The sequence below is a fragment of the Galeopterus variegatus genome, unplaced genomic scaffold, assembly GCF_000696425.1.
Source record: "Galeopterus variegatus unplaced genomic scaffold, G_variegatus-3.0.2 Scaffold1067, whole genome shotgun sequence".
NCBI classification, from domain to species: Eukaryota; Metazoa; Chordata; class Mammalia; order Dermoptera; family Cynocephalidae; genus Galeopterus; species Galeopterus variegatus.
The window spans coordinates 331,511-357,592 of record NW_007727178.1 but is presented as its reverse complement, the minus strand read 5'-3'; the positions used below and the strand labels follow the sequence as shown (position 1 = coordinate 357,592).

The window sequence follows — 26,082 nt, the reverse complement described above, 5'->3', positions numbered from 1 at the left end:
CCTCTTTTTTTCCAAAGTTACATGCTACTGTCAGAAGCATGAATGGTGATGAGTTAATGAATAATGTAAAAGAGTGGTTAGAATAATACAGAAAGTTAGCTTCAAAAATGAACAAACCTATCAAAGAAAAAGCTATTTCTCCAATATGGTCAGGATGGTAGCAGGTATATTATCACTACAGGAAGCAAATTTGACTGTCAAGTTGTTGAAGAATAATTACAATTGTCAGGCAGAGAAATGATGGGATTGTGGGAAATTGAGCATTCCAAAATTCTCACAAAAGTGTTGACTTCATGTTATAGTCCCCAAACTCATTTTAATGCTATAAGATCCAACTCATTTTTCCAGAAGTTATCGTTGCCAGTTTCCATCCTGCCAATTGTGAGATGTTCCAATGTGATTTTTGTGTTTGTTTGTTTTATTTGTTTGAGAATTCATTATCACACTGTCAGATTTCTAGGTCATTGCTTGGAGAGGCAATTTTAGTAGTGTTTTAAATCACCCATGTGATAAACCTTTTCTTTGGAAAGACCTCCGTCCCAATCATCCAAAATAATTTCATAATCTCTCTTGGTTTGAGAGTTCATAGATTTGAGGCCCACATAATTCTTTCCTTGGCTAAGATAATAAATTTTCCCAAGCTAAAAAGAACTTTCCCAAACCATGTTGAAAACAAAATTGTGACATTTAACTAGGTATCAATTTTAACAGATCAAATAATTTTTCAATAATTTCAAGCAGATCAAATGCTTCTATGAGTTAGCCACTGTGGGTCCCCTTCTAGTTTTGCTGGGTACATGGCTGTGGTGTCCAAAACAGTGCAGCACTGCCTTTGAAGTCAGTATTCTTGAAGTCTCTAGAGGCACTGGGCTCAGATAAATTCCTCAGGGCTATACAAGAGACAGGCCTGGTATAATTTGTACAACACCCCATGGCATTACCAGTTCACACTGTAATTTTGCCAGATCTTATAAACTAAGCAGGCTTGGCCCTAGTCATTAGAGAGATGGGAAGCCTCCAGGGTAAACCCAATTGCTGTAGAAACTATCATTAAAACTATTATTGAACATCCAACTGGTGCCAAAAATACATCCAACTCAGTGTAGTCATTCAGATCCAGAGCAAGACAATGCTTCTGCACTTCACAAAGGACACATGAACGCCTTGGCAATTTTAACCCAGGGAAATGCTGAAATGGAAAAGCGCTTGTCCCAGAAGGCACTCAGGCAACATCATCCTGCCCCCTCTGGTTCTGGACCACCTCCAGTTTCATCATCCTTTATCATCCCTTTATGTAGCCAAGACTCTGAAGGGAGGCCCAGATGTAATTTGATCATGTTTGGCCAATTTATCACTAAAACACTTCTCAAATCTATCTTCTCTTTCTTCATGCCAAATACCACTGCCTTAGTTCAGTCCTTCATACCATTGACCTGGGCTAACATGAACGCTTCCTAACTGGTCTAACTCCTATCCACCTCCCCCACCCTAATCTATCTCCTTGCATACATTCTCCACATTACACACAGAGTGATCTGCCTGAAATACACACCTGATCAGTTCACTCCCAGGTTTTGAATTGTTCTAAATTTATTCATTGATTCAGTCATTTCACTTATTTAACAAAGCACGGGGGATACAATAAAAAACACAGACAAACAGAGACATTTTTGCCTTCTTGAAACTCACATTCCTGTAGCTAAGACAAGCAATAAGCAGACAAGTATATGATTTATATATATATACACATATATGCACACACCCATATATATACACATATGTGTATATATATAAACAAAAAAGAGATAGCGATGGGAGCAGGGGTACGTTTTAAAAAGAATAGGCAGAAGAGTCCTTTCTCAGCACAAGGGAGTGAGGGGAGACAGTCAGCCCTGAGGGGGCCAAGAGGGGTGCAGAGGCCAATTCAATCAAGGCCTTGCCTTTCAGGCCTTGGTAAGTATGCAGACTTTATTCTGGATGTGAAGAAGCCATTGGAGGTTTGAGTACTGGGGGACATCATTACCTAATTTGTGTTTTAGAGGAAACACTCACTTCTGTGCAGAGGGCACACTGCAGGGAGGGAGAAAGGAAAGCAAGGAGACCTGATTTCCACAATAATTGTGGAGCTACTGCTGCGATCCAGGTGGAGGTGATATTAGCCTTGACTAGGATGGTGGTGGTGGTCAGATTTGGGATAACCGGCCAAGAAGATTTGCTTAAGGATTGAATGTGGGTATGAAAGAAAGCAAGGAATGAAGGATTCGGTATTGCCTACTGAATAAAACCCAAACATGGCACCCAAGTCTTCCCAACTCCTACTTCTTTCTTTAGCCTCATCTCCCAACACTCCATGCCTGAAACATTTCCCTTTAGTAATTCTGAATTCTGGGACTTTCTCTGCCCATGTTCCCTTGCTATTTCATGTCTCTGTGAGATTTCTCAGGATGTTCTTTTTTTTTTGGTCTTTTTCGTGACCGGTAAGGGGATCGCAACCCTTGGCTTGGTGTCACCTGCACTGTGCTCAGCCAGTGAGTGCACCGGCCAGTCCTATATAGGTTCCGAACCCACAGCGGGAGCAACGCTGTGCTCCCAGTGCTACACTCTCCCGAGTGCGCCACGGGGCCGGAGGCTGTTCTTTTTGCACGGATTTCTCTTCCCACCTAAACAATTCTTTCTCAGCCTTCAGACTCAAATCAGGTGTCATCTCTTCAGAAAGGCTTTTCCGGACCCCAAGTTAGACTAAGTATGCTTGCTTTATGCTCCTTCAAGAGCCAGGAGTCTTATTTTAACATTAATCATGCTATACTGGAACTCTAGCTTTTGTCTTTCTCTCCCACTAGGCTGTCACCTCCACAAAAGTGGGGATCTTGCAATGCTTTTCTTGTTATCCTGAGTGCTTCTTTCAGGGCATGTACACAGCAAAGGCTCAATAAATGCCTGTTGATCTGAACTGGACCTTCTAGAAACTCTCCAAACCATCAGGTCAGCCTGATCAGAGAGCAGAGGGAATGATATTGTCAAAGAGAAATGGAGAGTGAAACTTTCCTGGATAAATCATATTGCACAGGAGGGCATGCTGACCACATCAATCACATGCTCTTCTATGGAGTGCTCAGAGCCTGTTAATGTTAGCCAGCCCCGAAACATCTCTGGATGTGGTAAAGACAGAGATCAAGGATTAATGTCTTGGAGGGAAAAGAAAGAACATATTTATCCACTCTCTTTTGCACTGGGGGTAACAGGCATGTAGAAAAACAAAACAACCCGGCACTAGCCACCTATCACCTCCACCTATGTCCTCAACACCAGCCCACATCATGATTTTCACAATCGTGTCTGGTGGACAACATCAAGAGAATCAGTCTGCAAGTTGCAGGTAGAGAGCAGTGTTCAGGGGATCTCTAATCATGTTACATAAAGTAGGGTTTATATAAAGTTGACAGAATGTGCTGATGTGAGCCATTTACAGTTCAATTGTAACAGAGCAGTCTGGCAAGCAGCTAGCTTTATCTGGGATATGATGTACTTTGAATTCTGCTATCAAGTCAGATTTAGAATAACAATCAGAAGGGAATGCAATCCCCCTTTTTAAAAGTCTGCCTTTTCTTCTGGGATCTAGGAAAGCAAATGAAGCTAGAAAAGTCTGCATAATCCCAGCAAACTTTTTATGACTTTTTACATAAACGCAAATTATCTGAAAAAAAATTCTCCAAGGGAAACATTCAATACACAAAACTTGATTTAATACAGTGAACAACAACTTCTTTTTTAAAAAAAAAACAAAAACATGTTTTCTTGAACTTAAAAAATTTGCAAGATGAATTAATAAAATCTTTTGTTGTTTTCAGCATAGCTTTACTATACACCATAAAACATGCAGCCAATGAAAATTCTATAAAGGGACTAAATTAACGGAAGAGACATATAGACTATTGGTCTATATATGAGAATACTTTGTAGAAAAATAGAATTAAAAGATAATACAAATCGGGCCGGCCCGGTGGCGCACTGCTACAGTGCGCTGGTTGGGAAGCGCGGCGGCGCTCCCACCGAGGGTTCGGATCCCACATACAGACCGGTTCCCGCTCACTGGCTGAGCGAGGTGCGGGAGCAACTCCGAGGGTTGCGATCCTGTAGCCGGTCCCGGTCCGGTACGGGCACGACACTGAGGGTTGCAATCCGTGGCCGGTCACGAAAAAAGACAAAAAGGAAAAAAAAAAAAAGATAATACAAATCTTTCCATGAACATTTTGAAGACCCTTCACATATTACATGTGTAGGAAAAGACTGAGAACCAATCTCCTTAAACCCAGGACTACATTGTCTCCTGATTTCATCTTCAGACACATCTTCAGATGTTTGTTTCAAAGAGTTTTCCCAATTTGTTTTAAGTCCTTCTGATTTTTTTTATGGTTTCTTTTACTATTGAAATTTTTAATTTTTATCGTTAAATATTTCAATATTTTTCTTTAAGTTGTATGTGTACGTGCATGTGGTTGGAGGGAGTGGTGTGTGTGATGGGAAAAGGCTTTCCCCACCACAAGAGTGTATAGTACTAGCCATCCTTGGTTTTTTTCTTATAATTCTATGGTTTAGTTTTATACTCTAAATATTTGATGCATTTGGAATTTGTTAACACAGTGATTGAAGTCAGTATTGAGCTCTTTATTTCCTGAATGACTAACCAGCCTTCTTAACACTACTCATTAAATAATCCTAGTTTTTTACACTGCCAACTTTATCAGGTACTATTTTATTTCCCTATTTACGTGAATCTCCTCCTGGACTCATGGCTGTATCTCATCCTTCTGTCTATAACTGTGGTAGGAGAACCACATACCTCTGCTTACCCCTCATCACTTTTCTTTTTCAGAGTTTTATTGGCTACTATGTTTTTTTTCAGAATATTGTCAGCTGTATTTATGATTCAAGATTATCTTCAGAATCATTTAGTCAGGATCTCTTCAAAAAATTTGCTAGAGATTTTGATTAGAATTACCATTAACATGTAGATTGAATTTGAGAGCACCATCATCTTCACAAGTAGATGTCTTTTTATTTCTTGTCTTTTATGCCCCTCAGTACATTTTATCACTTTCTTCATAGGTCATGCATATTTCATGTTCAGTTTATACCTTGGTATTTTGGATATATACAACTCAGAAATTCTAATTCATAAATTATAAAAATTATAATTTCCTACACATCAAGATTCAAAAAAGCCCTTAATTCCCAACTTTTAGTAGGCACTCCCTGTTAATGCATCATTAATTTTAATTTCCAGCTCATCCTATAACAAATGTGTCCTCTCTGAGGTTCTTTAATCATAGCCTTTGGAACTTTATCATTTGTAGCTGCCTGCTAGCTTTTAAACACTCTCAATATTTTGATAGATTCTCCCATTGTGAATCCAACCTTACCAACATAGAATTAAACAAACAAAACCAAAACCAAAACCACTACTCCTTCCAGACTCAATTGCAGCAACAGTGCAAGCATCAGACCTAGATTGCACCAGGCAAATACATCCATTGAAGACGAGAAGTACAACGTGGAAGGTAGCAACATGAACAGTGACCATGTGTGGGGAGATCAGTCTTCTGGCAAACATGGTAGCGAAGGCATCTTATTCTTCAGGAGGTGTCTGTAGACAATTTTTGTGATGTAGCATCAAGCACAATCAGTGAATGGGTGGCAGTGGTGGGTCCTGGCAATAGCAATCCTGCACCATGGCAGGGTGTAGTTCTGGGCAGTTATCACTGGAGAATATGCTGCATTCAAACCCAGTCGGATGGCCCTTGAAGGGATTCTGTGAGCTACCTGAGATTCTTGAATAAATCTCTTCTCTTTAGACTATCCAGAGTGGATTCTGTGGTTTGCAATAAAACCCCTCACCAATTCATAAATGAAAAATGGAAACCTATGAAATAGGCACTAAGAAAAAAGAACTACAAGCAAAAGTGTATGGATTTTTGTCTATGTTTATCTTCCTATTCTCTAGGCATTTATTTAATTATGGCCTTTACCATGCATCTGGCTAGTAAACAAAGTTTCTGTTTGAATTCTTCAAGGGCTAGTAAGCTTGACTCCTTGGTGTGAAAAGCAAACAGACTTTCATAGCAAAGGACTTGGATCCCTCTATTGTTTAATTAACCATGTGTTAAGGAGAAAATGTGTGAATTTGCTAAATTTTTCTTATTCTTGTTAATATTGGCCATCAGTATGTCTAGAGATTTAACTTTAGGTATGCTTGAACACACAAGTTAGGTAGTCATACATAACTATTAATCCACAAATATAATAAATATATACATTATTGCTAAACTACATACTGGTCTCAGCAGCACCATTCACCACCAATAACTCTACATATTTTATTGGGTTTCCAAGCCATGTCGATAAGCTAAAAGAGACCAAGTTTTCAGAACTGAGTAAGGCTGGGATTATTGCTTTGGTTATTGGCTTCCCATTTCTGAGTATGAGTTGAAGGTAAAAAAAAAAAAAAAAAAAAAAAAAACTTTTTAAGATTTCTAAGTATAAAATATGGAAACATAAAGCTGAATATACATTTCATTTTCTTCTTTTTCTAAGCCCATTTTCTTCCCCCACCTTGTACGCATGGTTGACCCCTTTCCATTTTCTGGTCTTTTTTCCATTTACCCAACTAGATAGTGAAATATCTGTTCTGTTCTTCCTTAGCCAAAGTTCAAAGACACCTAGAACTTCTTCACTATTTGCCCTAACCAAGATTAAGATCACTCTTATTCATTCCCAGAAGTACATCTCATACTCTGTTTAAGGCATTTGTTAGTTATTAGAAGAAAAACTATGAGTATTAACAGAAGATTAATTCTCAAAGTGCACACACCTGCACCAGGTGCCATTTTATTTCTTTAGCTTCAGAACCTATAACCTCCATAAGGAAAGAACATTCTGTCTCCAGAGTTTAGTACAGTCCCTGATATACACAGGGTGCACAAGCAATATTTATTAAATGATTTTTTGGAGTTGAATTATCACTGATCAGTTTCTTGGATATATATGAAGATGCACTGTAGTCAAATTTCAAATTTCCAATGAATTCAAGGTAATCCATAGTCCAAATAGCAAAAGTATTCTCAATCAGTACATATTTTTTCCCTACAAAATTTATTTTTATAATTTACTTTAGAACAAAGAGGAAATTCATTTGGAAATTCATTCCAAAATTGCTTAACTGCTCTACAGGGTATTTTATTGAGAACTTTACAGCTCTGTTTATATAAGCAACTAAATGCACTAGAAATAGCTTATTCAAGTGAAGTAATCAACAGGGACCATCTAACAGAGTTGAACTGAAACATTAGCCAGGAAGAGTCAGTGAGATTATCTCCACTGTTCTATATATTGGAATTGGTATTTCTAGACTCTATATTACAATAGAATTATATGGAAAAATCAAATTTAAAAGTCTGACTTTTTAAAAATTTTTTGCCTAATAGGCCATGCTCTCTAGACATCGTCTTTTCCTGTGTGTATATGGCTAAAATGGGTTTTTAAACACTAGTTTCTTTGGCTCTAGATTTTTCCAGTTGCCCTTCTGAAAGATAAGCCACAACTAGGGTAGCTGCAGTGATTGATTTTTCTCCTACTAGCCTTCCTTTTTCAGTAATAATTGTAATAGAAATTAATAGAAATTGGGAAATCAAAAAGGATTTTACCCAAGAAACTTGACAATACAGAAAAACTGGAAACTTGAAGAGTAATGGCTTTTAAAAGTACTTTCTTTAATTTGTTTATTTATTACATCAGACTAATCATGTTGTTTGGAATTATTGGCTTGCATATAAATACAATTAAGAGACATTTTTTTCATATAAAAAGGCAGATGGGTACTTGTTTTCTAATACAGCAAAAATGATAACAGAATGGAAAAGGAAAAGAAAGGAAGCTCTCCAAAACCTGTAAAATTGTAATTGCTGCTGCTTCTTACAGAATCCAAAAGGGTCCTTCCCTGCCCCTTCATATACTGGAAGTTTATCTGTTCAGCTCCAACCACATTTAACAGGAATCTTATGGTTTAATGCCTGTATAACACATTGAAAAGAGAGGGCAAAACTGTAAATAAGCATTTTTAAATTATGAATTTGCTTTTAGAGGTCTTTCAAAGCTACCGTAAAGAAAATCAAGTACATAATAGCTGGAAACAAAAAAAATAAATAAATAAATAAGTGGCAGTTACTCATAATAAGTGGCCACTTACAAGACAGAGTCTTCTTTTACTCATAAAATCTCCACATTGTTGACTTCAGTTTGGGTGACCCATTTCTTTGCTATTTCAAATTTGTGTCAACTCTAGTGATCTCTTTTCCTTATGTACCACACTGCAGATTAATGTCACTGATTTTGCACAGAGCAACATGAAGGGGAAAAAAAAGAAAGAAAAAGAAAATAGAACAAGAACCAATTACAATCAGTAACTAGGAGGAAAAAGGTCAGTCTGTTAACAATTATCTATTAAACAGCCACTGTGTGGAGTACTGGAATAGGTTCTGTATGAGGAAACGGGAAGCAAAAAATAGTAACCATACCTCATGAACTCAAAATCTAACAGGGAAAGAACAAATATAAAAATAATGACATACAAAAAGTGTAGGAAAAATATGTATGAACAGCCTGAGTATTCCGTGCAAGACCAAAGTCAAAGATGAGTCTGATTTACAATCTTAATTTTGGTGATGCAGTTCTCCCCACATATGTGCTGGGTCTTCACTGCTCAGCTGAACTCACAGAATAGATCATAGGACAGAAAAGCAGGGTCAAACATATGCAATCCACATGCATCCATCTTTCATCATGCAGTTGTCTGAACTATTCAAATTTCATTCCATACGTGTGAATTCAAAGGATTTAAAGAAACTTTTTAATCCCACAACTATCTTCTAGAAAACCATTAACTTAAACTTTTATTGGAAAGTGAAGTTTTCCATACCCCTCTGGTTTAATAAAAACTATTCAAATTGATTAATAATTGTCATTGGATTCCTTAAGAAAAAATAATTTGGAAAAGAAAAGTTTCTCCATTTGTGAATCTGGGCCAAGCGAGCAGAAGACGATATGAAAAATGAAAGATGGCTCTGGCTACCCCATGGAGTTTCAGGGAGAGTGTCGTGTGACTTCTCCGGCTTCTCCTCATAGGAGGGTGTCCAAACAGAGGGCAATTTCTGAAAAACAGTAGAAGATGAACACGGAACAGCAACCTGGGAAAACTCACCAAGCATGCCAAACAGCTAATGCTCTTAGCTTTCCTTCCTTATTTTCCTATATTTATTGGCAATGAGAACCATTAAAACACAGGAGCACATGCATTAAACTTTTTCCAAGACAAGTTTCTGTCTCAAAAATAGTAAGTTCTTAGTGGGAGCAGAGTAAGAGGTATGTTGATTCTTTTGCAGATAGATGACTACTACTGTGGATGCCAGAGTCCTTTTTGGGTTTGTTTTCTTTAAGTGCTCAAAAAAAAAAAAAAAAAAAGAAAAGAAAAGAAAACCAGAAAGAAGCCATCCATCTGTCCTTAATCTGGAAATGACTCAATGGTTTAGAAGCTTTTGTTTAAAGCTCAGAGGATTGCTATATGATGACTTGACTGCCTAAATGTGAAACTCAGGCCTTCAATTAGACATCCAAGTGAGAAAACTATGAAAGTAACAGAATTATGTTTTTTAATAACCATTTATTGCCATCCAGTGTATTTAACTTAATATCTTATGTCTTCCTTGACATCTAGTTAAAATGTTAGTCTCATCTCACTGAAATTGATGAAATCTAAAATGTATAATTAATGACCTCCTTTGCAGAAGAGTAGAAAATTAACTTTATTTCTTTTAGAAAAGGTGTTATTCTCATGAATAACCAAATTTCTCTAAGTTGTTGGAAGTAGTTTAGCTTAATAATCTTATAAAAAAAGATCATGGATTTTTTATTCTTCCTTTTGCAAAGGAAATAAAAGCTGCATGTACTGTAACTCTAATGCTCAAAATTAGAAATTTTATGCTGGCTGCTTCCATTCTCCAGCCCCCCACTCATCATTTGACATGCCCCATTCTTACCTTTTTGTATCATTTCTGTACTTCTCGTTCCCCTACCCCAACCCACCCCAATACAGTAAGATCTTTGGAAAGCAAGAAGCTTCAGAGCTCCCATCTCCCATCCCAACAATGTGTATCTAGTAGGTGTTCAATAAACATTTGCTCACAAATATTTTAAAATTTAAATTGACAAATGTGCCAGAGACTGTTTCTGTTTCTGTACACAAAGAGTAGGAATTATAGGCTTCACAGCCGTGATGATGGGGAGACTTCCACGCAGGCAGAGTGTGTGTGAGCAGCCCCTTGCTCACTTCCACCTCCCCCCAACCTGGCCTGGAGCTGCTGTTGGAGTGAATAATATAACACTCCTCCTTACCTCCAAGGCTGCTCTTGATACCAAATATATGTCATGTGCTCCAAGATTGACAGCCCATGTGGAAAGAAATTAGCCATGTGTAGCATCTTATTCCAGAGACATACATGGCCCTGGAGAAACCCCTCTAAACTTTCCCAGCTCCCTAATTTGTAGGAAGAGCCTAATGCAGCCTGGACAGGAAAATGCAGAGTTCCTGAGACAATGTGCGTATGGTTTAGGAAAATGGTCCCATAGCCTAGATTTGATTAGAGAAGGGAAGATTGCCCCGCTGCTGAAAGTTGGTCTGGGCAGTGCAGACTAGAAGGCAGTGAATGTTATGAGTTTGGAGAGCATTTAAAGAAGAATCTAAATCTTCTCAGAGTCAATTGTGTTTCTGCCATCATCAGATTTAGTGCTCCAGCACACAGGGATTAGGGTGTTTAGCTTCTCATTGCCCATTCTTACTCCATCCTTGTTGAAAAGAGGGGTCTTCAGTAGGAAATGAAAAGGCTGGAACAGGAACCCTTTGGGGTCAATCTCCCCAGCTCTAAGAGTAGCAGCAGCTAGGAGAAGAATGAACAGAGCTAGCTTGAGGCTGTATTCAGATGGGGCTCAAAGTCCTAGTCCTGGACCAGACAGCCCAAACCGTCAAGCCCAAGGATCAAGCACAGAACAGAAATAGTTCTAAGTACAAGGTTTGCAAGGGAAGGCAAAGGGACAACAGGTTCAGAGACAGAGCAGCAATGACATGGCAAGGAAGAAAGCTTTTAATGGAGTTCTGTACACAAATCCACTAGCAGACAAGGAACCACCAGCAGTGGCCCTGGCTAGTTTGGACTTGCTGTTTTCTCATTTCCCAAGGATATTAGAATGGAAGTGTGAGCATATAGAATCCAGGTGCATGCCCTTCTAGGAATGCGTTTGTTTCTCAAAATCAGAAGCAGAGCAGCATCCACTGGTCCTGGGTAGAAGGGAGATGGCAAAGATGATGACGCAGGCAACATGGTATAGGCAGAAGAAAAAGACCAGGGCAGTCAGCAAAAAAGGAGACCTGTCTATGGTTCCAGGAGTGGCATCCCTGAGTGAGATCAGTAAAGGGGAAGCCAGATAACTCAAATGGTTGTGCTAACACTTTACCCTCAGCAAGTAACACAGGTATTTGAGCCGCTGAGAGGAGCCAAGGTAACACAGGAGGCAGAGTTTTCTAAATAAGACGTTCAGGGGTGCTATCCTCTCCTGTGGTGTGCAAAGGCTGTGCCTGTGAGAAACACAGCTGTGACAACTGGATTGGACTGGAAAGCTGAAACTAGCCTTCAAGAAGGAGACTTCCATGGGATCAGGATTCACCTGGGTGCCTGGTGCACAGGCAGAAAGGAACAGGGGACCTTCTTTTGTCCTCTGCATCAACACTCCTCAAATATTCATTGAATGACCACTAGGCACAAGATATTGTACTAGGCACTGGTGATACACAGTAGTGAGCAAAAAAGATAAAAGCCCTGCCCTCATGGAATTTCCTTTCTTTCTGGAAAAAATATATCAACAAGTAAAACATGATATTTTTGAGAATGGTGATAAGAACTATGGATAAAATAGATCAGGGAAGGGCTGGCCCGGTGGCGCACTGGAGAGTGCGCCACTTGGGAGCGCGGCGGTGCTCCCGCTGAGGGTTTGGATCCCATGTGGTGACCGGTTCCCGCTCACTGGCTGAGCGCAGTGCAGGCGCAACACAGAGGGTTGCGATCCCGTTGCTGGTCCCTGGTATGGGCGCGACACCGAGGGTTGCGATCCCGTTACCGGTCAGTAAAAAAAGACAAAAAGGAAAAAAAAAATAGATCAGGGAAGTAGGATAAGAAATGTTGATGGGGAGAGGATACAATTATAAATAAAATGTCCACAGAAGGTCTCACTGAGAAAGTGATGTTTGACAAGTGACATCTTCAAGTAATTTTTCTTTTTACTGTGAAAATGTATGTTACCTTCAAATGAACGTGGAGGGCAATCTAGAAAGATTAAAGAGGAGAAGGAGGAGATGTTGCATAGGGGTAGGGTGTTCCTTGAGAAGCATATGTGGAAATGGGGAAGGACTCACAGCTGGTCCATCACAGTGTTTTTAAGGAACCCAGGAGTCTCTGGAGTTCCTACATCCCCCTCCAGGAAAATGGTGCTCTCTGTCCTCTGTGTGCAATCAAAGCCTGTTCTTACTGCCACATCCTCTCAGACACTGCTCCCTCCCTGCTGGCTTCCATGTGGGATACCCTTCAGGACTAGACCCCCACCTGGAACTCAGAGCATCACTTGAACCTGGGAGAGGATGGGATGAAATGGGCCTCCTGTGCTTTTGCCATACAAACCTTTTAGTTTCCACAAGAATAAGTTACTAGACTGCACAGGTAGGCAAATTCCTTTTCTAAGGGAAGGGTGGAATTTCGGAAGTGAATAAAAACATAAGCAGAACAAATATTAAAATTCCAGTAACTTTGATATTCTCCTTTAGTGTTAAATGCACTTCACAGATGCATCTCAAGAATAAAACCTTTACAAAGGAAGGTCCTTGCTTTCCCCAGCTGTGACGCTGGTTCTCTTACACACACACACACACACACACACACACACACACACACATACACAAACGCGCGCGCGCTCTCTCACTCTCTCATACAACCAACCTTCTCTTCACCACCACCTCCTCACAGAAGACTGCTGATGCTAGGGGAAAAAAAAGACAAAACAATATAAACCAACCATCTCTAGTTTTTATTGGTTCCTTTCTTTTAGTTGGCTGGTACATATATAAATACCTCATTAATGGGCCTCCTGGGTCCTTTTTGATTTTTCGCTTTTTAGTATTTTTTTAGTACTAGCCGATAGAACCGTCTCCTTTTTTACACTGTCTCCTACCTATAACCAGCCATTTAGTTTCAAAATTCCGTGGGTTCAACCTACCCTAAATTGACCATCTGTATTGAGAAACAACTACAAGCACAAAAGCAGCATAGAAATTCAGCTGCCCAAAGAAAATTTGAAATAGGAAAATTAATCCAAATTTTCCTTAGTAGTTAGAAAACAGTTTGAAATTTGTCCAAAATTTATTCTTTGAATAGACATCCAATTGAATAAGGAAATTAAAGTTACCAGTCTATTTGTTGAATATCTATTTAATACTCAGAAGAAGAATGAAGGTTGAGTGATTATTTCGTATTTTTGACTTACTAAACTACTACAGAGAAAAAAGCCTGTTTTAAACACAATCTCACCTCAGCATGGGAAAACAGATCAGTGTGGCCACTCAGATTTGTCAAGGATCATTCTAATGTTTAGTAGACTAAAACTTGTACATTCTTCTAATATTTAATTAGAGGACTACAATCTCTGAGAGCTCAGGGCACTCATGTTTTCAGCTCAATTTGATGAACTCTATCCCCCTTTTTTTTCTACAGATTATTTTCTAGTAGGTTTTTCTTGATAAGGTTGCATTTCCATCAAACTAATATTCTCTTTATGCAAATAGATGTTATTTACATATATAAAAGTGGTTAAGAAATCAAAATGACATCGAATTGATATTTACAGGCAATTTCATCTGCTTATTTTTCAGTTTCATAGAATCTAAGTTTAGCATTTTCTGACTTGGATTCCATTAGATTGGTACACTTAAGAGTTAAGCTGATTTTCTTTCATTTAAGTTTAGTTTCTGTGGTTTAATCAGTGAACACATAATTGCTTAAAGTATTCATTTTATAAGATTTTTCAATAAATTATCAAGGATGTTTAAATCTAAAAACTGGTGCTATTTCTGTACTTGTGGTCATAGATACACAGCACAATTTTTGCAGCTAGTCAGCTTGCTCCACTTTAATCTAATAAACCAGCTGGAAAATTGGTTCTGTTTTCTCTCTGCTGAATTTATTTTTTTCCTATATGAATATGATCTTTTCCTACCTTATGATTCTGTCTCATAGGCCAACAGCTTTTATTTTTAATCATTTCTTGATTCATCAAGTAATAGTTAACATTCTTTGAGAATTTATTACATGCTAAGCACACAGGTATGGATTGACTCATTTACTCCTCATAACAACCTTAACAGCTATCTACTATTATCATTCTTATAAAGATAAGGAAACTAATGCACAAAGAGGTCAACCTTGGGAAATAATACCCACCTTCCAGGTCTGTCGCATTCTCATTTAGTACAAGAGTGTACATGCAAAACATGTAGCCACCCAAGGTCTGCCATGTTCTTATTAAATGCAATCACATATGTAAAGCATGCAGCATAACGCTTGGCATACTCTTTGCACTTTAAGCATTCAAGTAGAGTTAGTTCCTGTTGTATTTTCTCTGTGTGTTCCTACATTATAGCAAGTGGCTCACCATGTTCCAATTATGTATTTACCTAAATGACCTTGAGCGAAGTGCTTCACAGCTAGTAAGTACTATGGCAAGATTCTTACCCAGGAAGTTCTTATCTAGGGCCCTAGCTCTTAATCAGTACAACGTCCTGGTAGATAAATAAACAGCACTGGTAATTCCATCAAATCAACACATGTTTCACCTTATTACACTGTTGCAGTACATAGAGGATATCTCTATTAGCACATTGATTTGAGAATATCATCCATAGTCAAATTTAAATAATAATATCATGGTGTAAATACAGAGGGAAATATAAATATGGAACAAAAGCACACTGTAAAGGGTGTGGTCTGTATTGGGCACTCAGAAACCCTAGATTCAAAATTTGGTAGGAAAAGGGCATGAGTCACCCAATTCTGGAGAAAAGGGAAAAGGCAGAATCCAAATGCCAACATGAGAAAGAGATAATGAAGTACTTTTTGTTCATGACCTTCATCTTCATGTTGCTTTTAAGTTAATAAAGTAGTATAGTAATTGTAATTTATAGAGCTTTTTAAGATAGAATCATTCTTCTTAACTGCTACCAGACTGCTCTTTCTGAAACACAAACCTGACATTCCTCTCATCACCAACAAGGTTCACCATGATCCGACCTTGTCTCTTGTAGTTTGGTCTCCTTTCCTCAATTTGCACAGACCACTTGATGTGGTGGAGAGAATCTGAGTTCCAAAGCCAGAAAAACACAGCTTTTAATTCCTTACTCCATGACTGCAAACTGAGTGATCTAAGGAAATTTACTTAACCTCTCTGACCCTTCTGACCCTTAACCTCCCTAATTCTTTCTCTGTAAATTGGGGATATTTATACTTTGGGGTAATATTATTTGAATTAAATGCAATATTTATACAAGGGTACTTCAAAAAGTTCATGAAAAAATGGAATGAAAAGACAATATGAATATTCCCATGAACTTTTTGAAGACCCTTCATATATACACACTAGTACATAGCACATAACATAATGCTCAGCATACCATAGATATTTTAGCCATTCGATTGGCTTTAATCCCATTCTAATTTTATTTGCATATTTTTCTATTATAGCAAGGCTCATGCTATGTTCCAAATACTTCCAAGTTCCTTAATTTCTTTAGGCCCCATTTTCGTCACCTTCAGAATAGGCATAAGATAAGTATTTGTCTAGAAGAATTTTATAAAGATTAAAGAAAAACAGTGAAAGCAAGGCAAGTAGCAATCACTCAATGTTAGCTGTATTATTATCACTGCTGCTGCTGTGAGTCCATGAGCTCCTTGAGGACAGAACTCTTCTTTCTTTTTGTCCCTGGTGTCTTACAAAACATCTCTTTATGCAGTAGATGTTCAGCAAAACTTCCAAGTGTGAACAGAGGAGTTTTATATGCTCTGCTCTTGAGGTGGGGCTTCTTGGTACCCTCCAACAGCACTGGAACATACAGCTGTTCCAAATCTCACATTCTTAGTCTTACTGGAGATTGAGAACACAACTTTATCAGTTAAGGTAAATAACTACAGTTGCTATAGAAGACAACCCCCAAACCTCAATATTTCAACACAAAATTTGTTTCTTACTCATAGTACAGTCTAAAAATCATGTTGGATTCTCAGTGGTTTGTGGTAGGGATAACATTACCAAAAACATCTAAATTCCTGTAGGGTAGGATCAGTGCTGCATATATATATTTATGTCCATGACTTTCTTAATTCCAGGACCTCTTTGTCCATAAATATTAACCTAATGTCTTCTCCTCTGTAAGAATTCAGAAAATATTTATTATTTACTAATCAAATTATTCAATAACATTAGACTAATATGATTATATCCAAATGTTATAGAAAATTTTCTCTTATTAAAGAAAAGTCGGATATAAAAGCTATATTCAGTAGTGTAGTCTAAATGAGTTTGCTTTGCAAGAAAATTGCTTAAATCATATTCACATTGAAAAGATGTTTTTGTACTAATTTCTAGCACTTCTACATTTAAAGAAAAAAAAAAAAAAAACTCAACTAGCTTAGTATGTGGATGACCGGGAGTGGTAAATAGTCTTTTATATACAGGGGTCCGAATCTTTCTGAGTGAGTATTCAATGTAGAGAGTATGTTAGAGTATAATAAATACTCACCGAATGCTTTCTATTTGTAGGCACTGAGCTAAGTGCTTTGCATGTATTGACTCATTTAATCCTTTTAACAAACCCCATGAAGGAAGTCCTATTATTATTCCCTTTCACACAAGAAAGAACTGAGACACGGAGAAGTCTAAAACCTTGCCCTGGGAGTCACAGCCGTGGGGGTGGGGGAAGAGAGAAAATCGGAATGTAACTTCAGGCGGCTGAGCTCAGAGCCTGCGCTCTTACCTCCTCTACACTGTGACAGAGCAGAGATTGAAGAAAAAGGACATACTTTTGGTTTCCAACTACTGTCTTGGTCATTACAAAGTGGAAAAGACTGTAGAAAACTACATGGAAACCAAAAGTATGTCCTTTAACTTTAAAAATGCTAAAGCCTTAGTATAACCTAAATTGACGCACTTGAGTTATGAATTAGCTGGGGAGCTGCTTGTTTTGATGCCAAAAAGGCATTTGATGTGACACGGCAAAATAATAACAATCCAGTTTTAAGGGTAACATTTGAGCCGAACTCAAGATTTGCTTTTTAAAAAACAATCTGTAATCTTCAGTTACCAATGGCTGATTTCCAGGTTCTATTTTGAAAGTGATAATTAGGCCTGGAAATTTTTTGCTAACTTTGTTATGTAAATCACACCTTTGGGGGAAAAATTGAACAAAATAACACAATAGCAACAGAAAACCAATTTACCCAGAATGATTTTTTTCATCCATTCAAATCAGATGAGATATATGCCAGATATATGAGATATACATCATGCTCAATGATTCCTAGGGCATTAAAACTTCAGGACCCTATTTTAAAAAGAATGGCTCCTGTTTTTGTTTATTCCAACATCATATATAATCTGGTGTTCATCAGGTGTTGGGTCTCCAACCCTTGACTAGTTGGAGACTCAGTACAGAACTTTGAACCACCAGAATCTTAAATACGTTTCTTTTTTTTTCAATTTTAATTTATCAATATACAAGGTAGTTGATTTTCATGTCCCTTTACCAATTCCTCTTTCCCCCCTCCCCCATCAACATCATATCTGTTCACTTTTCTTAACAAGTTCTAGGAATTGTTGTGATCTTGTTTACATCATATTCCCTCCCCCTCCCGCATCTGCAACAACTTTTCTCTGCAAAAATAAATAAATAAATCTCCCATTTATGTTTTTTAATTCCTATTTCTACACTCTTTAAATTTTGAGACTAAATTGCACAACTCCTGAAGACTTTTCTTATTCAAGGCAATGCCCAAATAAAAATCCTGTAACCTGCAATGCACAACCAATGGGAGATGGCTTACTGGGGCCAGACACAAGATGAATAACCCTATCAGTTCTTTTGCTGCAGTGCTGCTTCACAGTGGAAGGCGGAATGAAAATGGTGCACCCTATTCTGGCTCCTCAAGAAGCAGTGTCTGGTTTTGATGGGAAAGTCCAATTCCAATGACAGACTCAAGACATCTGCAGAACTAAATTTATCTCTAAATACAGCACAGCTTGAAAAACAGACCAGATCTGGTTTCAAAACACTATGTTGTTAACCCTTTTCAAGATGTGGAATTCCTTTAAATGATTATCCTCACAGTTAAAGAGGAAAATTAAAATCACAAAAAAGCATTTGGATCCAAATATTTGCTTATATCTCAAAATATGACATTGCCATGGTGGCTGCTTCCTACTGTCTATTACTTACTCTGTGGCGTCCAATGGATTACCAATTGCTGAAGCCAAGAACGAAAGCAAAATGGATATAATTCCCCTATTTATATGTCGGGGTCAGAACAGAAAGGCTGACTCATGGAGTTTTGTTAGCAAGTCCTAGTCCTTTCTACTATTGGTTTGTTCATTTGTTATTATGAGCTATTTAGTTGCTGTTTTTCTTTCTTCATTCAGGGCAGAAACACAGGTCTAGGGCAGAGAGAGTGGAGTCCTGAATAGCTCTTTTCTCTCTCACTTCCCCAGTCGACAGTATGGCCAGTTGGCTTACAGACCCAGCTAGACACAAAGGCCTTTGTCCTCTCCCCTCCTAATGTCTTCCTGCTTTAATCACTTGCTGGTGTGCTTTCGTCTCTTCTGCCAAGCGAGTAGTTTTCCTGAGCGCATATGTTCTCTTTGTTGCTAGATATGACATTTATCATAGTGCAGTTTAAGTTTAATGTATATTTTAACAATTTACCTATTTTAAGAAAGTCGTGTCCCCTTTTTTCACATTCTTCCCAATGACAACAATCTTACATGAATAAGGGGACTTTTCTTTTTCAAACTCTGGATCCTGGTGTGTCTAGTTTCATATAAACATGCTGACTCAAAGAAATCTTCCCAGATTTCATAATGATATTTTCCTTTTCCTTCCCTGGGCAGTATTATTTAGAGCACTTATTTAATACCTTATTCTATTCTGTGTTAGTCTCAGCTTGCGTATTAGTGGTTCCCAAACCTGCTGCTTATCAGAAATGCTTGGGAAAACCCTACTCCTGCAGATTCTCACTCAGGAATCCATGAAACATCCAGGAATCTGTATTGTTTTTAAAGCCCCTACGATTTTTTTCTTATTATAATTCTTATTTACACACACAAAAACAGATTGTTTGCATTGCACAATGTGAAATAGATTAAGAGAGCTACCATACGTATGAGGGTGTGGCCTGGGAATACAGCTTTTTTTAAGTACCCTAGTGATTGTGAGGCACGCAGCCCATTGGCCAGTAATTGAGAATCTTTATTAGCAACCTGTAGTAATGGGGGATGCTCAAGTGGAGGTGGCAATGCAGAGGAGACTCATGTGACTGGAGCATGTGGGACTAACATGATAGGTTGGGCTAACCAGGTAAGGACCATTGAATGCTAAGAAATGGGGATTTATTTTGTAGAAAATGAAATGCTACCAGAGCTTCTTAGAAAAGGAGTGACATGATCCAGCCACAATGTAAAAAATATAATTCTGAAAGCATTAAAAGTGTGGAGTTATGGGGGAGAGACTAGAGTCAGGTAAAACCATTAATGGACCAGAGATGAGATGAGGAGGTTCTGATTAATGAGGGAGGGGAGAGAAAGAGCAGATGTGAGACAACAAAGGAAAACTGTCAGGGGTTAGAGTGGAGACAGAGGGTCCAGTGGCCAGAGGGGTTGAAAATGACTCTCAAATATCAAGCTGGATTGCAGGAAGATTTGTGATCCTGTTACCTGAAAAAAGCACAGATTTTAAGAAAGATGATGACTGCAACAATGTATTTCTTACTTATAAATCAAACTCAACTTGATTTTGGGAAGACATTCACCCAGTAACCAGTTGAAAATTTAGGTCTGGAATTCAGGAGAGAGGTCAAAACTGGAGAGCTATGTTTAGAGTCATCTACACAGAAGTGCTAATTAAAATAGGGAACATGACCACTTCTCAAGGAATTAGAATATAAAGAAAGAGCAAGGAAATTGCCATCAATTGGGGCCTTAAATCTGAGGATGGTCTAGCTGCATCTTCTGTCTCTCCATTGAATTTATGAGCTCAGGGAAGGAATCATGGTGGGGAAAGTGAGAAGGAATAGACAAGGGAGGAGTGAAGGGTGGTCCAGCAGCATCATTGGCTGTATCAGTCAGGCTATAACAATTGCTGTAACAAACAGCCTTCTAATCTCAGTGGCTTTACACAGTAACAGTGTATTTCTTGCTTACATCACAGTTCAGTGAGGGTTTGTGGGGGTGTGGCAGAGCACAGGATCAGGGTCAGTGAGTCACTTCACTCTGCTCCATGTACTCATTCAGGGACTCCAAGTATCTTCACTTTTCAACAGTGGTGTCAAGACCACCATGGCACCATCCAACCAGAGGAAAAGAGGGATTATGGAGGATTTACAAGACATTTTAGAGGTCAGGCTCAAAACAGGTGTATATCACTTCTACCCACCTTGCACTGATCAGAACTCAGTTATAAGGCTTCACCTAACCACAAGAGATGCTGGGACTTTGTTTGTTTCTGCATGCCCAGTTAGGAAAGAAAACAGATTTGGGGAGCACATCAAAGTGTCTGGAGAAGATGATGTGAAGACATAGGGAGAAGGCAGCCATCTACAAGCCAAGGAGAGAGGCCAACACCTTGATCTTGGGCTTCTAGCCTCCAGAACTGTGAGAAAAAAAAAATCTGTTATTTAAGCCACTCAGTTTGTGGTTCTCGTCACAACCAGCCTAGCAAACTAATACAGCTTCCTAGTTATAGGAGTCATCCAGCCTGCAGATGGGGAAGGAGGGAATATGGAGAATGTTGCAGGAGATTTCAGGGGCAGTGCTTAGAGATGTTAGGGGTTATACCCCATAATGTTAGCTGGAACTCAGTCCCATGGCCTTACCTAAATACAGGAGAAGTAGGGCAATGTTGTTTAGCTGTTTGCGGGGGATAAAAAGGAAATAGATTTGGTGAGCCCATGAAAGTGTCTCTGCTACAATGGCCTAGTTTGGGTACCCTGAATTTATGGTGGGAATGACTCTCTACTCAGACCAGGAATTAGTATCATTTCAGCAGAGAATTGGGAAAGAAGCAGAGGGAAGAGATTCTCCCCACACTTATACATTACTCTGCTGACTCTAAAATGCTTTTCCAATTATTTCTCAGTTCACCTGGCCCTAAAAACAGCCAATTCGAGTTTCGACTGAACAGATACTTGTTAAATTCTGCTATGGACTCAATGTTTGTGTCCCCCAAGAATGTATATGTTGAAACCTTAACCCTAAAGGAATGATATTAGGAGGTAGGAACTTTGGTAAGTAATTAGGTTTATGTGAGGTCATGAAGGTGGAGTCCCCATGATGGAATCGGTGTCATCATAAGAAGAAAAAAAAACACTAGAGTTTCTTCTCTCTGCCATGTGAGGATATAATGCGAAGGCAGCCATCTCCAAACCAGGAAGAGGGCTGTCACTGGATTCCTACTATGCTGGCACCGTGATCTCAGACTTCCCACTCTGTGAGAAATAAACGTCTGTTGCTTAAGGTACCCCAGTCTATGGGTTTTTATAGCAGCCTGTGCTGACCATGAGTTCATTATACAAGCTAAGCACAAGGAGACTCTCCCTTAAGAATTTCCCAGCCCAGTAGACGTATAGGTGGCTATGAATGTACATGGTTATAAGGACATTATCTTCCTTATTTTATATGTAAGTAAATAGATTTACAGAGAGATTGACTTGCACACATCATACAGTTAGTAACAAGCGTCAGTGCTTAAAATACACACACACACACACACACACATACATAGTACCTGGCAGGCATATAGTAAACATTAGTCATCTCACTCCACCCTTCACTTTTACATCTGGTGCAGTTTTCACAGATTACACAGGGTAAACAACTATATTAAAACTATAAGTGAAAGGTGCATTATGAGAAACATTACTCTTTTAAATATCTCTGATGATACAGGTATCATATGTTATGTGGCAACACCACAGAGCATGTAAATTCCTCAACCAAGCATGCAGACACTGCCGCACACTGGCCCTTGCCTCCTGAGCTATCCAACTTGAAAGACTCTGCTGTGCTTACCATTCATCACACAAAACATGCTATGCAAAAGCTCCTGCTGTTTGGAATAACAGCTTTTTCCCTTTCTGCTGATCTAGCTAAATCTTACCAATTCCTCAAGTCTCTTATATGTCCTCCTCCATGGAGTTTTCCCTGAGTACTACAGCCTACCTCAATTCTAGATTATCTAAACTCACTATTTATAATATTATTTTGGCATACTATCCTTAGACACCTTATGTAACTTTTTTCTATGCCCAGTATACTTGGACTAAGTCTATAAAAATATAAATATAATGTATTCTTATATTTCTAAACTTCTAGGGCTTTCAAAATTCTTTTTGTGATTAGAATAAGTTTGCATGAATTACCTGTTCATTTACTTCTTTCAAAGCCATAAGTCAGCAGATCTTTTTTCAGCGTGATGTCCAGATATGACCATTCCTGGGTCAAAAATGTGAAATAGATAATGTTGTGTAGTCTTTCAAATCTCTTTTCTGCATGTTCTTCCTACTTTTTCTTGTAAATGAATCGCATACCACTTCCTACCACTGTCAGAGTATCAGGGGCTTCCTTCATCTGGTAGGTCTACCTAGGATAACCCCCGTGATTATCTGCATTCTTGATTTTTCTCATCTCTTTCCCAACAAAATGTACCTGTCCTCTCTCCCACTCTCAGATACCCAAACCTAATCTTGTGAACAAATTTACAGTAAGGTACAGATGCTAAAGGCAGCAGCAGTTTTATGGTTGCAGTTTCATGACATCCAAGGTTGTCTGTGCAAATTGCAGACAGTGAGCTAACACTGAAAGTGGGAAGGCAATGAGGAATTTTTGATGCCCCTCAAGTGATGAAACCATGTGTGCACAGGCAGAATGCTGTGGTCCAATGATATCCAGTAAAATATTATCAGTGTAAGGGGGAAAAAATCCTTTCTCAAATTGATCTTAGCCATAAAACATCATAAAGTGAGTAATTTAGAGGAGTAATTTTAGCATTGAGGTCTTGTATCACTATCGTAGCAATTGTAACTGTCTATATTACAAGGGTGTTTCAAAAAGTTCATGAAAAGACTCATATTATCTTTTAATTCTATTTTTTGAAGCACCCTTGTATTAGTCCACAGTTATAAAATAATTACATAGAAACTGGACAGCTACTTAATACAAAAGTGCATTCTTTAAAAAATTTCTCTGACTTACAAATATTTAGTAAGACAACGATAATAACAAGCAATGCTTTAGAGGACAGCTTTCTGTTTAACAGTAAATTGGTCTGGTAGAAAAATAATGACTGGATTGAAGCATGAAAATCATCTGCCTTCTCTGCAAGTCAGCTGGCTGGCAGGACCGCAAACAGTGGTCCAAGCCCTCCAGAAGCAGTACAGGCTCTCACCACTTCTGAGAGACAGTGGGGAATGGGCAGATTGTAGTTTTAGATTATGAGCCTCATATATCTGGAGACCGGGCCCTGTTGATTTTCTTTGCACACTCTTGCACAGGACCATGTACATTTTTGGCACGCACATGTCCTTCAATACTAATATTAGAAGCCCTTACATCTTTGTTCATGAGCCTTGCAAATGGAAGAGAAACCTTCGCCTACACTCAAATTGTTCCCAATTCATATAAGACCCAGCAGCTGAGAAGTCTTCTCCCATTCCATCATAAAATATTTTATTATGCCAATTATGGGAAACCCAATCACTCAAATAATTCATAGTGAGATGGAGCAAAGTACCTGGAGAACCAGGGGGAACAATCATAAAACAAGCCATGGATGTGAGTAAAATGATATAAATGTCTTTCTAATTTCAATACTCTTGACTCCTGAAAATAAGGGAAATTAATCATTCATTCCTCCCCTTTAACTATAAACCTACATATAAATGCATTTAAATAGAGGAGCTAGGTTGAGCATCATAATCACCAACTGTCATTAAGGATGAGGTCAATTCAAAGAAAGAAGAAAAAGACAAAAACTAGCAGCATTTTCTCTATCTATACAAATGTATATATAACATTGGCAAATCAAGCTTCACAAAATTTTATTTAATTTTTAAATAAAAGTAATTTAGGGATCTTCATTATATAATATCAAGATGAAAGAAGTGGAGTCAGCCTCTTTCTTTTTCCTTTCTTTGGTTCTTTTTATTTTTTTTTTCTTACTGGAACATGCCTACCCATTTATAAGTATTCAAAGCACATCAAAGGGTAAATTGTTGATTACAAAACTAACATGGCATACAAATTACCTGCAAAGTTTCTTAGCTTTGTTTTCCTCTATCACACAAAAATGAAGAAAAGTACACTTTTGTTTTTATTATTCTTTTTGTTTTCCATTTTGACAATTTTACCACCAACTGAATTAATATTAACATGTTTGTGAATCTTACAGACAGACCAACAAAACCCTGTAGAGTTAAAAGTCTGTTTAGTAGCCTTTTTGTTGTCAGAAATTTTTCTTTTCAACATCTTTGCTGTATTACATAAAAAGACAATCTCGTATCTTATAATAAATGACAAATATTTTTTAAAGAAAAAACTGGTTTCAATGATTCTTTTTTACTTCATTGCAGTGTAACTTCTCTGATACACCAATGTAATGCTTTTGCACAATTCCTCATCAGTTCTTTTATATCTCCCATATCTAACCACTCTAGCTTTAAAAATGCTAAACGAAGACGTGACATTGCAAAAAAGCACACATTAACGCCTTTCTGGAGAGTAAGAATGAAGTTCTGTGGCTACATTTCTGAATGGGTGATTAGTCAGCTTTTTCCTTCCTTGTGTTTTCCCCTCTGCCCTGGAATGTGCACCTGAGAATGGAGGTGGTGGAAACAGGTAAGGGGCTCTCAGAGGTCCACCTGCCCCTGCTCATGGCTGAGTCAATGGGATCTATTTGTAGCCTCAAACATGGGGGTGACAGCAGGAGAAAGGAGAAAATACAAAAAGGGACAGCCCCAAGGCTGGCTGTTTGAACACGTAAAGATGTCGTGCACCCACCTTCAACAAGTTATAGGTTACTGCAGATCTCCATTCAAATGAAAACATGAAGCCCCCAGAACTGACTTTTCTAATGCTTCAAATAGACGACCTACATCCTCGCAAGGAAAACAAATTCATGTTTATTTTAAAATGTCTTATGTGCTTGGAACCAAAACACTCTTCTAAACAATATCATGTGGTGAAAAGTGAAAAGAACAAAGGATGTTTTAGTAACTGGGTTTCATTGTGTTAAATAAATGCGGCATGAAGTTTATACATTTATGTGGGCGTAATGATGTAATCCAATCTCAGAAAACTCGTACATTAACAGATTGATGTGGGGATATATGCATTCCTGAGCACTGAGTTTAACAATACATTTATATAAAACTATAAACATTGTTGACAAAGAAAAAATATTACCACTTTTATGGAAAAATAAATGAAGACAAAGATCAGCCATTCATATAAAGTATCTTGATCAAATCTGCTTCACATTGGAAGAGTTTGGGGGTGGGGAAGCATAAGCATTAAAAATCACCATGTAGAAAACCTGGCTTGATGTACATACAGAATCAGCTATTGCATGTTAGAGTTGCTATGGTTAGACATCTCAGTTCAGTCCCTTCTTCCAATTAACTT

At 38.3% G+C, this 26,082-nt stretch overlaps 1 protein-coding gene across 1 annotated transcript in view; it reads left to right on the top strand.

Annotated features, from left to right (window-relative positions):
• The first annotated feature begins 1,155 nt into the window (after positions 1–1,155).
• The window catches only part of LOC103592002 (serine/arginine repetitive matrix protein 1-like), an 86,968-nt gene continuing 62,041 nt past the window's right edge, over positions 1,156–26,082 (top strand). The window contains 1 exon segment of the mRNA XM_008574587.1: positions 1,156–1,324. Coding sequence (XP_008572809.1) covers positions 1,156–1,324 — 169 coding nt within the window.